The sequence below is a fragment of the Fistularia commersonii genome, chromosome 17 (assembly GCF_037954325.1).
Source record: "Fistularia commersonii isolate RoL2024-O1a breed Wild chromosome 17, RoL_Fcom_v1.0, whole genome shotgun sequence".
NCBI classification, from domain to species: Eukaryota; Metazoa; Chordata; class Actinopteri; order Syngnathiformes; family Fistulariidae; genus Fistularia; species Fistularia commersonii.
In genome coordinates this window covers 14,317,428-14,332,500 of record NC_141300.1, presented here as the reverse complement: position 1 = coordinate 14,332,500, position 15,073 = coordinate 14,317,428, and the positions used below count along the sequence as shown (strand labels likewise).

General features: G+C 44.6%; 1 protein-coding gene across 9 annotated transcripts in view; it reads right to left on the bottom strand.

Annotated features, from left to right (window-relative positions):
• Window positions 1–15,073, bottom strand: part of LOC147225293 (SH3 and multiple ankyrin repeat domains protein 3-like) — a 69,460-nt gene that overhangs the window by 21,333 nt on the left and 33,054 nt on the right. For all 9 annotated transcript variants that reach the window (XR_015107382.1, XR_015107385.1, XR_015107383.1 and 6 more), the window contains one exon: window positions 11,839–11,952. Coding sequence is in view for 5 of the 9 variants with exons in the window: in XM_086163376.1 (XP_086019502.1) it covers window positions 11,839–11,952 (114 nt within the window). In the remaining 4 variants the exon portion in view is untranslated. The remainder of the gene's footprint in view (window positions 1–11,838; window positions 11,953–15,073) is intronic.

Below are 15,073 nucleotides of genomic sequence, written 5' to 3'. Positions count from 1 at the left end.
CTCTCATGGTTTCATTTTAGGGGAGACACACACTTCCATCATCCTCTCTGTCGCTGTCAGCCAGTAAATGATGCTTGGGGAACTCTTCTGAATCTGCTTTCTCACTCCTTACTCTTATGTGGCTCCAGCCTCCGTGTTCTTGGTGGCGAGGAGGTCAAAGGCCATCGACAGTTCTTCGTTCAAATGTATCAAACTGTCGTTCTTGTCCTTTCTTTGGGTACCGGGACGGACGTGATTTCGTCACAAAACAAGCTAAATAAGATGTGGGACGCTGCGTGGAAAGCCGAGCACCAAGGAATGCCATCGGTGTGATATAAGCGCAGAGTGGCGTCGGCTCTTTTACCGCAGTCGGGTTGTCAGAGGAGGTGAGAAGGCAGCAAGGTTCGGTTCAGAGGCAACTATATTTATTCACAGAGGACAGACAGGTGTTTTCCAAGAGCTGTTTTTCGGTGTCAGGCGGCGGTCAGGGAAGAGCTGACATTTTGGAAACAGTATCTGGACTCGAGCTGCTCTCTGCACATTTAACATCAGCCAGCCTTCACCGCAGCCACTCACCCTGAGAAGGGTTTAAAGGCCTCAATTTGCAAATGAAAGAAATTAGATGGAGAGGATGGATGATCTGGAGGGGAGAACAATCACAACAATTACCACCTGTTTTGTTTAGGACAGGAGCATTCGAGGTATGCAGATCACCTCAGCTTCCTCCCATCGGGACAATTCAGGTTCTCCAATGAACCTCGGGCATATCTTTGCAGCAGACACAGGTCGGACAATGATAGTTTCAACTGAATCAAAACAAGCTTCTCTAATATCAAAGTTATATTTGACTCGATGAAACTTCACTAGCCATCGTGCAGTAGATGACTACCATCCACATCACCTTGTAGATAACCATACTTTACTTACATTTACATACGTTTACTTCACTAAGACACTTTATAGTTTCACTGAGACACTTTATAGTTTATAGTTTATTTTCATTTCTAATTCTGCCTTTTTCTTTTTTATTATTTATTACTGTTATATTTTCTGTAACTCTGGCACAACAATTTCCTTCGGGATTAATAAAGTTGTTCTTTTCTTATCTTATCTTATCTTATAAGGAACGCTGCACTACCACCCATCTATTGATCCAGGGAGCCACGGACCGCCCGGTGTCATTGGTAGATTTCTGGTGGTGCATGAGAACATTGAAATGATAGAATACTGCATTAGATAAAACTGCATGGCCAGAAACCCACTCCACTGAGGGTCGTTGAAATTCGGGGTATCGTGACAACAGATCATGACCGGCAAAAATGACAATTTGACGTTATGAACGACGTCTTCGGAGCATGAAGATGTCAAGCGAACAGAAAACCTTCTTTTGGGCGGTAGGGTTTAAACTATCGACGCGGTAAAGTGTGATGGAAAAGCGAGAGCAGAATAAGTGGAAGCTATCTGTGGCCGTCTATAATACCGAGCAGTCTAACAGCATCTCTGACCTTGCGGACCCCGCCCCCCGCACACTCTTTTAAGCATGCCTCATTGGCTTTCCAAACCATCCCTCCTGGCCCCCCCAGCCCGTCCTGCGTCCTCTGCTCTCCGTCGCTGCGTTTCACTTTCAGTTAGTTGGCTTGAATGCACATCGGTAACCTATTTGAGCGGTTAGTTCGGTCCCGCTCACGATCGACGGGGTGTCCGGTCACCAGACAATCGATCTGCGGGTGAGAAGACGTCTGCAAAGATTTCTCACTCTCTCTCCATACATACATATATGACTAAGTTTGTCCATACACATGAAAGCATAAATGGAAGGTGACCGAGCACGTCGTAGCGTAGTTGTTTTTCATTGTCCTTACATGATGAACAGAATGAATCAAGGGCAGGGTGATCGAGTCAAACAAATGGACAGTAATTACCGTATTTTCCGCACTAGAAGGCGCACCTAAAAGCCTTTAATTTGCTCAAAAACCGACAGTGCGCCTTATAATCCGATGCACATTATATATGGATCAATATTGGTTAATTATGGCTACTGTCGTCGAAGTAACAGCGGTAAAAACGGTAAAGGGGAATTCCAGTCCCACACTACTTGTGTGTGGATAAAGGGCCCAAAATGGCATCTTTCAAGAGACGACGCAGAGTTCAAATTCAAGGCGATCAGTCATGCAATAGAACACGGGAATAGAGCAGCAGCGAGAAAATTCAATATTAATGAATCAATGGTACGGAAGTGGAGGAAGCAACAAGATGACCCACGCGGAGTAAAGAAGACCAAACAGAGTTTCTGAGGAAACAAAAAGTGAGATGGCCACAGTTGGAGGGAAAACTCGGACAAACTCAGTGGGTTATTGAACAGAGAGCGGCAAGTAGAAGCGTCTCTACAGTCACTATGCGAATGAAGGCAACAGCGCTTGCAAGCGATCAATGAATTTAGAGGCGGCCCTTCTTGGTGCTTTCGTTTTATGAAAAGCTTTGAACTGTGACAAATGGAGTTGGAAAAACCTTGTTTTCAATGAAGGTGGCGCAAATACCGGTAAGAGGTACCGGTACATAAGGTACCTTATTGTGAATGCACTTGTTTTGGGAGTGAACGGAGTTGTCAGAACGTTGGTTTGTATTCTATTAATGAAGTTTGACTGACTTACTCATCTGACTGTTTTGTTGACACTCCCTTTAGCGCAGCTTTATCAAGTGGATGCATAACGCAAACCCAGCCACTTCAGTAGTTTCTATTTTATGCGCCTTATAATGCGGAAAATACGGTACATAGCTATATTTGTGACAAGAGGGTGGCGCTGCGGAGCAGAAAGGTGTTGGAAGCTCGAATCAAATGAAGACTGGCAGGTGTGGTGTTTTTGAACGATGGTCTGGATTGGTCGTCGGTCACTGTCCTCAAGAACTTCCTGTCTGTTTCGGCGCCCGTGTTGGCGTGCAGAGCTGTTGAGATGTTACTCCACCTCTTCTACATTCTTTACATTTCCATGCCCTGAACTGAACCCTCAATGATGGAATGGGTTTTTGGGCAGAAGGGAATTACTGTAAATTATATAAGCCGCTACTTTTTTCACCCGCTTTGAGAACTGCGGCTTTAAATGTTACCGTCTATTTTTTAATTAATAGTTTTAAAAAAAAAAATCTTTCCTGTAACATCTTGCTGCGTTAATATCTCATGTTTCAACAGGGACACCTGCGGCTTATTTATGTAAAATTTATTTTTCTTTTAAAAATTAGTAGGTGCGGCCAAAATATAAATGCACTCGATAGTCCAGACTTACTGTAAGTTTATCCTGATATTTTATGTAAAATTTATTTTTCTTTTAAAAATTTGTAGGTGCGGCAAAAATATAAGTGCACTCTATAGTCCAGACTTACTGTAAGTTTATCCTGATATTTAGCGATAAATACATGATTGGGGCCCTCGGTACAATATTTTTTTGTCTCCCTGCCTGTAATCAAATCTTTGTGTTAATGCGGCCCGTGTGTTTTTTCTCACATGCCTCTGAAGGTTTGATACAGTGGGTTCAAAAAAAAAAAAAACAACGGGGAAAGAAAGAAAGAAAAAGTAACTTTGCAATGTATTTTTAACTTCAAAATTTGAAAACAAAATGATTTTTTGATGAAAAAATGTCTAGTGACATTGTTAAAACCATCTTTTTTTTATATATATATATTTCTATAAAAAAACACAAAAAACTATCGCAAAAAAAAAACAAAACAAAAAAAAAACGGGCAAAATTAAAAAGATTAATTTAATACCAGAATAGCCACCATTAGCCTACCTCCCCTTATACATGCTTCCTATCCATTTTCTAATAAATTCTAGTGGCAAATTTTCCCACAGTGACAAGATTTTCTCTTTTAACTCAATATTTTTAGGGTGTAATTTGAACAATTCCTTTTTAATATTCAATTTTTAATATTAATTCATCACGTATTTTTTTAGAGGAACAGTTAACATATAAACATATAAAGATTTTTATAATTTACCTATTTGCCTCCTTTACACTAAAACAAAGGAAAAATTTGGACTTAGTGTAACTTCTAGGTAATGTTTTTACTGGTTTTACCAAAATGAGTTTGACACCCCTGCTTTAAGCTGTTTGCAGGCGTGAATGACAGAGTCGACGGCTGAAATGATCCCAAGCCTCAGCCGGGATCGACTCCAGCACCCACAATCTTTGTGCAGGATAAATGGTATAAAAGGAAAAAAAAAATAAAAAAAATCTGATAATGATTTAAAAAAAAAAGAAGAGGCTAATCCTGGAGAGAAAATAATAAAAAAAAAAACACTTTTAGTGGATAAACATCTTAGCGCACAGACTGGAATAATGACACCCGAACCGTCAACAGTCCATTAGGAACGGCAGTACTCTGATATCCGTCAGACTAAATTGGAATGAAAACTAATCTAATAACGACTTCCTCTAAAGAATGAACTAAGTGTAAGAGCGACGCCTTACAGAGGCTCCGGACTCACAAGTACAATGGTTGCTATTAGCGGGAGAGCAACAGTAGGCTGTCTGAGTGAAAGGGCTCATTTGATAATGGAGTCATGTTCATATTGAAAATCCTCAGATAGAATCTTGAAATTCTTAAAGTGATAGAGGATCAAAGAAACACCCTCGGTTCTGCGGGCGGGCGAGATTGAGAACAAGCGCGGGAGAGGATTGACGTGAACGTTGGGAAATGGAAACGTTCGAGCTTTTACACATTAAACATCCAATCGGGATAATGCGTTTCCTTTCCGGCGAGTCACGTTCACGACCACTTAGAGGTGAACGATCCGCTCGCCATCTCTTTGTCAATCCCGTCAGACTTCTTTTACCCGCTGCCTCCCGAGTCCGAGCCGGCGGGTGGACGACTGAACAACAACCAAAAACCAATACGGGAATAAATTCCTTTAACTATTTATGCTGAGTCACGGCAAGATCTTCCGGATTTAAGGTCCAAGAAGCACATGGAGAAAGGTTCTCCGTCGACGTTAGACGGCGAAAACGAGTTTCAGAAAGAGTGACTTACCGCGATGCAAGTCATGACACGTAGGCTTTGGCTGCTCGGCCTTCACGACTGTGACCACCCCGTCGATCCTGCTGCACAGAACCGGCAGGTCCGACACCACGATCGGACAACAGTCCATCTCTGGAGGTTAGACTAGATCTTTGTTTCTGAAGCTCGGACGCGAGGATCATTCCTGCAACCCGCTGTCGCCCGATCAGCCATCCGGTAGAGGTTTTCCTCTCATCTTCGCCCGACAACGGTCGGAATAACTCCCGACTTGACCGGCCGCGAAAAAAAAACACAAAATAATTCCAGATCCCTTGGTACAATCTTCCAGGTGAAAAACCGCTGGCTTCTCCCTGGATGGAGGACTGAAAGAGTCTGTTTTTGTCTTCTTCTGTGTCTTACCTCCAGAACACAAGCATGTGTTTAGCAGGAGCATCTGCTCTCCTTCTCCTCTCCTTCAAAATTGTTTGGTTTGCCTTTGTGAGCTTGTTGTTACTGCGTGAACGTCTAAGGCTGAAACCGATGCCTATAAATATCGCCGCTCAAAGTGAAAGACGCTTTGAATAATTCAGTCCCATTCAGACAACAAGGAGCAGCTACCGTACAAGTTCTTCAAACATTATGACAGCTCATCACCACGTGTTTGAGTCGAGGTCACGGAAGCGCTCGAACATTGACAAACACACAAACACACCCTGCAGGAGCCAGAGGAGCCGTGGAAAGTTTTCAGTTTTCTAAATGATGACACCAAAAAGAGTCAACGTCCAGGACCAAACTGCCCTCCCGAAGACACCACCGCCTGCTGGATATCATCACACTGAACGCGACAACGTCTACAAGTCCAGGTTATTACCAGGATGCCTCAAGAAGCGAGATGCTTGCTTGAGAAATTAGTCTGGCAGCTGAAAACTTTGCCGTCGGCAGAGAGCTACGTCCAAAGACCGAGGAGCACGTTGATGCCCGGCATGGAGTTTGGTCTCGACACGTCCTCACGACAGACGCCGGTGAAGCTTCACTGACGGCTCTCAGCTCGAACCGGGAGCTTTGGTTGTGCTGCAGCTCCTCTTTCCTGAGCAGATAGAAGGACGTCTCTCCAGGGTCCCAGCAGACGCCGGTAAACCATCACCATTAACCGGCGTGGATGCTGCTTCTGCTACGAAGCTCACACTGCACAGATTACCGAAGGAGGTCCAACTTATCAGGCGGTTTCTTTGATACTTGTGATGTAGATCATAATTTGTGAAAGTCAAATGTAATGAAATGTCTTCCACCGATTATGAAACTGTGTTGTATCGATAATTTCAGTTAGATAATTTCACCCAGAACAGAATTATTCTTTAAAACACTCCAGCAGAGCCACCTGAAAAGCAGGGTTGAGGAACTTCTATCAGCAAGTTCATGACACTTGTGTTTGGAAAAACTAACATTTAAAGGCCCTTTCATTGTTCACTCTATGACTTTGACGTCTTCCTGCAGAGTGTGTGAGTGTGTTCCGCCTAAATGTGCCGAAGACTTATAAAATAACGACGATGATTAATATGAACAAGTGTGAGAAAACATAAAACAATTCTGGGGTGAAAAGTTAATATATACGTATATAGAATACATGTACACATAGGTATAATATGCATGTCTTTAAATTCATTGATTTGATATGCGTGTGTGTGTGTGTGTGTGTGTGTTATCCGGTGCGCCCCCCGTCAGATGTGACAGCTCGGCGCTCCTTTCTGAGACCTGCTCCAGCTTTGATTCATGGCTGGACCGGCTCGGCCATCCGTTGTGTTTGATATGGATCAGTCCTCCGGTGACGGAGTGATGGCTCAACACACTCCGCTGACTTGTGATGGAGGCGCAGATAGCGGCCATCATTCTACTTCAAACAAACACAGAGCCTCATAACACACACACAAATACACTAGCTCTGTGGTATTTGTCACTGTAGGACATTTTATGTGTGTGTGTGTTTGTTTTTTTTTTTTTTTGTGTTGTGCGGTAGGACTCCTGTGGAAGTACCAGTTGATCCCCTGACTCAGCTGAACTTCAGCTTAGAAGAACAAATCTCCCAATCTGGAGGCCACGCTTTGCCTCGCTCCCTAAGAGATGGTTTGGTTGACTATGCTAAACCACCTGCTGACTCAACACAGGCATGCTCGTGTGTGTGTGTGTGTGTGTGTGTGTGTGTGTGTGTGTGGTCTGCCACCGAGGTTAACAGACATCAATATCTGGTTGAATGCAACACCCTGCACTGGCTGGACTGAATGTAACGGGAGGACGGTAGCGACTTTGAAAAGGACTGCATTTTTTTCTGGTAACCAAAGTCAAACATCTTGAAAATCTGGTGAAAAACAAATGTTGACTCTAGATACAAATACAGAGATAAATGGATGAAAACATCCAGGTGATGTGATCTAGCACACTAATAATAATAACATTAATAATAATAATAATAATAATAACAACAGTAATAATAATGATAATAATAATGATAATAATAATAATAATAATAATAATAATAATAATAATAATAATAGTAATACAATGATAATAATGATAAATAATAATAATGATAATGATAATGATAATAATAATAATAATAATAATGGTAAAATAATATAAAAAAAAATAATAGTAATTTAACAATAAAAATCCTTTATTGAAATATAATAATGGATGTTTTGTAACCGAACGAATCGTGAATCTTGACAGCATCATGACCTCAGAGCTACGGGAGAAAATCTGTTCCTCCGACACGTTCTTAGGGATTAGACTCCATCGGCATTAGCTAAGGAAAGTCTTCAGCTTTAACCAGAGGCCTTCCTTTGTTTTTCCCACCGGGTCCGATCGAGCCGCCCTCCTTCCCCTTGCCGGTGCACGCCGGTCTCAGCTGCTGCAGCATCGCCGGTGTTTAAGCATTCTGGACGAGTGCAGACACGTTCCTAAACTTCTTAATGGGGAGGCTAAAAATAGCTGCGGCTGGATGTGACTGGGCTGATTCATGTGGCTGTGAGTCATTCAGCTGTGCTGCGGCGGCGTGAGGAGAGCAGGGGATGGAGTGAATGAGCACAAAGAGAAGAAAATACCTTCTCACTAAGCTAACAGACCATTCAGAAAACCAGGCTTCGCCGTTTCCCAGGGAAAAATGTTGAAGGGGCATTTAAGGCGAGACAGGGTCCGGTGTGGAAATCTCACTCCCGACGCCATGCGAACGTGAAGGGATAAAAATGGCTTGGCCGTTTCTCCGGCCATCTGGCAACGCCGCTCCGTCCATTTGGCTGAAACGGAGCTGCAGACGGAGGAGGGTCGCTGCGCCGCGCCTCCTCCTGCAGCCAGGAGATTAACAGCACCGGAACGCTGCTGAGGACCAACGGCCTCCGGCAGTTTGCTCACATCATTAGAAAGGCAGAATCGTTTACACTGAAATCATTATCCCCTCCATCAGCACAGGTAAACACCGACCTCCCCCCCCCCGGCAGGTGGGGAAGTGCGGCGGAACACTCGGACCGCCTCCTAGGATTAAAACACCTGCGGAAACTGCATCTGAGGCTTGGTAAAGAGACTTATGACGACGCATGACGTGCAACTCCACGCGACAGCGGCGGCCTGGAGCTCCGAGTTTTAAACCCGCGCCTCTGTCCGGCTGTCACCCGCTTCCTCTCCTAACTCAATATCTGCATCTCCATCGGAGGCGAGCTGCTTTTTGACCATCCGGCCTCTCAGTCGGAGGGAGAGGAAGTTTCTGCATCTCTTCATTGAGGACTTGACTTTTTCCTGAGATACATTTCCTGACCTGTCGGCGATGCGTCGCTTGGTGCCATCAGATAAACACACCTTCGTTTGTCTCCGAGAGTCTTTGTGTTGTTTATTTTATCTTTATCTAAATGTTTCCATCTTAACTCTCAGCTATGACGAATTTGAAATTGACTTTGCAATGTGACCTCCTTAGTGTATGTTATTCATGATTATGCTGCCATGTGACACTGCGGCGATTCTGCCGGGTGGAAATACAGCAAACCGTGAGCTCAAAGCTCAGAATGTGAATTTGAAATTTACATTCCTCAAAACACACTTTGCTTCTAAATGGTTCGAAGGTTACGGACAAACAAAAAAACAAACAAACTCAAAGCATTAAACATAGGAATGAAATATGTTGTTTTTCCCGCACGCGGCCGATCCTGTCAAACCTGTCAATCGCAGATCCACACATGGAGACAAGCCTTCATCCGGTCGCGAAAGACCAATTGTTGAACGTAAATGGGATTTAAAAGCGAATCGATCTACTTCTACTCTGCGATTCCATTGATTTGAGATCGTTTTCAACTTTTCGTGCAAAACGCAGGGACCGCGAGCGACCAGCGCCGCCGTGAATGAACGTCTAATTACAATAAATTAGCACCGATGAAATTCCCGAGTTTCTCGGTGGGATTTCTTCAGCTTCGAACGTTGCACAATGTCGGCGGGGAGCAGAAGGAGGCACTCTTAAATCTCCAGAGAACAGGAATCTGAAGGTTTTCAGGATTTATGAGGGAGTGGAGCTCCATATCAGGCCCATCTACCTCCCTCTCTCCTCCCTCCTCTCTGAAAGACATGCTCTGCCGTCTCCACTCTGCTGTCCTTTAGCGTATGCCTCGCCATCCATCTCCCTCGCTATCTGGCCCTTTCCTTTCCACCCTCCTGTATCTTTTTTTTCTCACAATGCATTTAAATGGGACATTTAGAGATTCTGGCCTTTTTCATCTCTCCTCACCTACTCCAGGTAACCTCAATCTCTCCGAACCCCTTTTGAAAAAGGGAAATATTCCATTTCCTCAAACGGATGCGTGACAAACAGATATTTATGACCCTCCTCCCCATTAGATGCACCTTCTGCAGCTCCTCGGATCTCGACTGGACCTTCTCACACAATGTCTCCATTTTTTCTCACAATGCCTCTTTCTCTGCTGCAAACCCCCGACGGCGCAAAAAAAAACAAAAAAAAAAAACACGCGTCACCTGTTCGTTAACGAACGGACAGAAGCGGAAGGCGTCATATAAGTCTGATTCGTTTCCAGCTGCTTGTAATAATTTATCTGTAAATATTTTCGTAACTGTGCAATATTTCATAACAGCTACATGTACAATATTTTTTCATACTCTTGTGCATTCCTTATCTTTCACTTGGTACTTAAGACACTTTATAGCTTATTTGTATTTCTTATTCTCCCTTTTTCTCTTATTTTTTACTATTTATACAATTTTCTACGCTTATTTATTATTGTTATATTTTCTTGTAACTCTGGCACAACAATTTCCTTCGGGATAAATAAAGTTGTTCTTATTCTTATTCTTGAGAAGGTTGGTTTCAGGTCCTCCTTCATTCTTGTCAGAATGTCCAAAGAAGATGTTGACATTTGGGTGAATGAAGTAGCGGTTAATTATTCAGCGCAAAACTTGCAAAGCAAACAACTTACAGCAAATTAGGAGGAAATTAGGGGTAGAAGGCCATGAATGATAAAGTCCGTACGATACGATTTCCGGAAGATATCATTAATCCTGAAAACGATACCGTCGCTGCCATGCTTTGGAGACAGTCTGTACCTTTCCAATGCACCTGCGCTTCATCAGGAAATAATGAAGTCCCCAAAAGCCGGATTGACTCGAGAAAATGAGAGCTAATCAGCGTTCGGGATGGCGGACAAATGTCATCTACAGACAGGAGAGAAGTTTCCAACACTTTCTGGAAAATCGGGTTCTTGGCGAGGGAAGCAATCGACCCCGCATTCATTACCGGGGGGGAATCGTGACCCGCCGGAGACGCCGATCTGGACGCGGAGGCAGACCTACTAGTCGACGTCAAAGCGTTTTAGCTGGCGACTAAATAAAACTAAACGTTTCTAAAACTAAACGAGGACGACAACACTCTTAGCCGACCGTCCTTCTCGCGAGCAGCAGCTTCAAGTCTTGATGCCGAACCCGAAGATCGGCTCCACGCAGACAAAGCAGCAGATTTCAGGTCTGCAGCCTTCAAGCTAACGCTTCTCTAAACTCCCTTTTTTTTTTAAATAGTTTTTTATTTCCAACAGTGTTTGTGGGAGCAGATGCTAGTCTCAAAGTACACACTGTCTGAAACTCAGAGAACAGAACACGTAAGCCTAGTTTTGGAAATCTATTCCTATTTCTGCCGAAACATGGATTTGGCCAAAGGACTGAATCCACGGTTCCTTGACTTCCATAACTTCTATCATCTAGTTTTCCTTGCAGCCTTATGGCGTAAAAGAATGAAAATGGCGGCTGTGGTTTCTCAGCCCTGCCCTTGAGCCCAGGCTGATCTGAATCTGAGGAGATCCAGCTGAATATCAACCAAGTGGGAAAACCTGGACGTGGATGTGGCTTCCTTAAAGCCTATGGAAATGCAGAATCCCTTAATGGTCCCGTAGCGGCACAGTGCTTCCCGGTTTCCCCAAACCCGAAGTCCGAATGCGACCGTCAAATGACTGAATAACACCACCTGCTTTCCAATCCCGTGAAAACAAACCCCCTTCGTATCGAGCGGGGAAACCACGCACCCCGGCACTTTGTCCGATCTGAAAGCGTACCCCTGCTGCTGGCCCTTTAAACACCGGTCCGTGCCAGAGCTCAGCTGATAGCAATGTCCTGCAATGCAGCACTGATGTCATCACAACTTCAAGTGAAGTTAAACATAAAACCAAAAGCAGTTTTAAACAACAACGGTAACAGTCACACACACACAAATGAACCCGAGAAAGCTATGATCAAACAACAATGCCAAACATAACAATGGCATCTAACCCAGTTTTATGTCCGTGTGTTCCCGTGTGTGTGTGTGTGAGTGTGCATGCATAGAAGTCTTACCTAGTCGCGGGTCATACTGCCTCATCTGAACTTCTTCCACGCAGTCTGCTGGGAACCAGCCTGTCCTCCCTTTGACCGTGCCCTCCCAGAAGCCTCCTTCTCCTATACTCAGCACTGACGAGGAGGGAGAAGAAGGAGATCTTCATCAGTTATAAAAGGTCACAGAACACATTTAGATATTAATTGCGAGGACGCGGAGCCTCGGGTCTTGTGGAGAAAGGAGAACCAGTGAGGACACGGGGGTATTTCGGTTTTATATCACGTTCATAAAATACATTGACTTGTGTGCAGAGGGCGGGAAAGACAAGAGGTGAGTAAGTACAACAGAGAGATGTTTTTGTCCTAACACACACACACACACACACATAAAATCAAGCTCGGGTGAGTGATATTTCCTGACATCCAAACGTCTCCTCCCGTCGTCACCTATAACGCCAGGCCTGCATTGGCAGTGCCTTCGCCTGCAAAGAAGCCCCTGCCCTCGGCCTGCTTCCTTCTTCTAGGCTTTTAGATGATCCCCGTGTGGACCTGTATCTCTGCCTCTGTGTCCTCGGGCCAATCACAGCGGGACCATGTGTGAGATGGTTGGAGGACCAAAGGCAGCAACAGAGGGGAACGGGTAGGGACTGGCACGCAGCTGAACTCATTTTTCCACACACTCGTTATTTATTTACCATTTTACTTCTAATTTTAAGAAAAATAGATCAGCTGCTGGGTGCGCAGCCGACGCGGCCGAGAACGGCATCAATTATGCCGATATAAGACGACTAGAACCAAAAGAAAAATATTAGTAGCGGCTGCAGGGTTCTGTCCTGCGGCTGGAGGTCTGATCCTGATGGGGGACGGTTTTTTGCCGTTGGTCTTTCCAGCGTCAAGGTTCCGATCAGTCAAAGGAGCCGCTGTGATACGGAGACGTCTTCATTTCTGTCGTGATAACCTGACTAACATTGGTCCAGAGGGAAAGGTGAGGGTTCACCTTTGTGAGGTGAACAGTTCCTTTAAATATAAGTCACTATAAACCCCACTTTGTGTGTTTGGGATCCTGTGATGAATACGTTCATTGAGCAACCGCCTGCAGAATAAAGCCCAGTGTCACATTCAAATGTTTGTTTTTTTTTAACCAGAAAAAAAAATGCGTTTCTTAAAATCAACAAAATGCTAAATGACATCAATCGTGTTCCCCTCCCAGTGGGACATATCAGGTTGTCACCTCATGAAACAAAACAACTTTCTCAGCTCCTGCCTGGCGTCCTGGTCAGGAGCACCGCTACGGCGCAAAAAAATTCAAATACCCAACAAACAAAAGCGTTCTGAGAATGTAGTAAGTGACGGTGATGACACCAGACACGACTGCCAAATATTACGTGTACAAGTGTTACACCAAAAAAAAGAAAAAAAAAGCGTCAGCTCAGCCCAACCCTTTCACATTGAACTTCGCCTCAAGGTCTAATGACCTCCATGATGTCAAACCAGCCGATGATTTTTGGACCTCATGTTGGAGGAGTTAAGAGGAAACAGCTCCTGTTGCCAAAATACTGTTGACAAATCTGCACACTTGATTATTGTCCCGTGACCCAAGCGGTCCCCCGGTCTCCATGCTGCTACGAAAGGTGGTCCAAGTCATTTCTACTGGCAGGCAGAGAGGAAGACATCTGCTGCCGCTCCTCTTCTACCCGTGGCTCTTTGGACTCTCGGCTGAACCGGCGGTCGCGGATACATACGGATGTGCATTTAAGATTCGGATTCAACATAGATGAAATCGATCGATCCAAAAGAAGGCGTCTCTGACGATCTAAACCGGAAAAGAAAGGGTCACCTAACATCTAAAACAGAGCAACAATAATTCAGTCAGCAAGGAATCTGACAGCTGGCAGCAGAGAAATGACAATAAAAGAGCAAACAGTTTATTATATGGCTCCTCACATGACAATATCTCTTTGGTGCTAGCTGTGTTAGCATTGTGAAGGTGCACATATCGTCGCTTGGATGTTTTCCCCTCACCGGGTGCTCGGGGTTCCTCCCACATCCCAAAAATGCGCAAAAGGTTCACCGGAGAAATTTTTCCCCGACGTGTGAATGAGGGTGAACGGTTGTATGTCTCTATATGTCGTCACGTGAACGGTCACGTGTCTCCATATGTGGCCCTTTGAGCGTTGCGCGGTGAACCCGCCTCCCGTCCGATGACGGCTGGGATAAACCGCGGCCCCGGCAACCCTGGACGCAGGACGAACAATTACGCCAATAAATGTATGAATGAATGAACGGACAACAGGAATTATGACCAGAACAGATATAAAGATGTGCCTGTATTGCGCCTGTATTTGCTATATGTGAACTGGACCGGGGACAAAAGCAGGCAGAGCTCCTGTCAAACCGCGGTACGTTCTGGGATGGTCTTTAATACTCTGTATACATGAACACTGAAACAAATACATCTGTTTGTACTCCTAAGAACATTGAAAGAATGTTTGAGCTTTTGGAAGCGTTTGTTTCTTCTTTGTTCTCCTTTACAACATCAGGTGCCGGAACGAATCGGAAAGATTCGAGACCCAAAAGGGAGAAGTTGGAGGAGAGTGAGGTGAGAGAAAGGAGGAAGGTAAGATGGAGAAAGAGAGAGGTTTCCTTCCGTTGTGGTAATTAGAGATGAATGTATAGTTGATATTGATCTTCCCTGAGGGACTGAGCCAGCACACTCATTTCTACAACACTCATCCATTATCCTGGTGAGCGCTCGCTCGCTCACACACACACACACAAACGAACACACACACACACACACACCTCAGATATCACCAGCTGGAACTGAAGCTTTGCCTGAGTGAGCCCTTCCTCTAAAGTGGTTGCTAGGATACGGCAGTATGATGTTGCAGCAAGCACACAGGCTGCTAAATGATTTAGTCTATTTCCTCCAAACTGTATTTGAGTATGGCCGGGGACCAGCGTCACCGCCGTGCAACCCGAGGGCGCTGAGAGAGGCAGCCAGACTCCATCAGTGGAACAACAGCAGAATTTAACCTTCGCCACTCAAAGGGCACCATTGGGTCACGTGAAACGAATACGAATTGTTTTCTCTAGAAGGCGCTGATGCCGAGTGTGAATCCAGTTGAGGGGTCGAGGGGAGAGTTTAGCGGAAAGGAAACTCCCAGGCTAGAAGGTATGATCCCAGAGAAGGTGTAATCCCATCACTCATCCAAATGATGATGAAAATGTGTCCCCTTCTTAAAAGATATTGGAT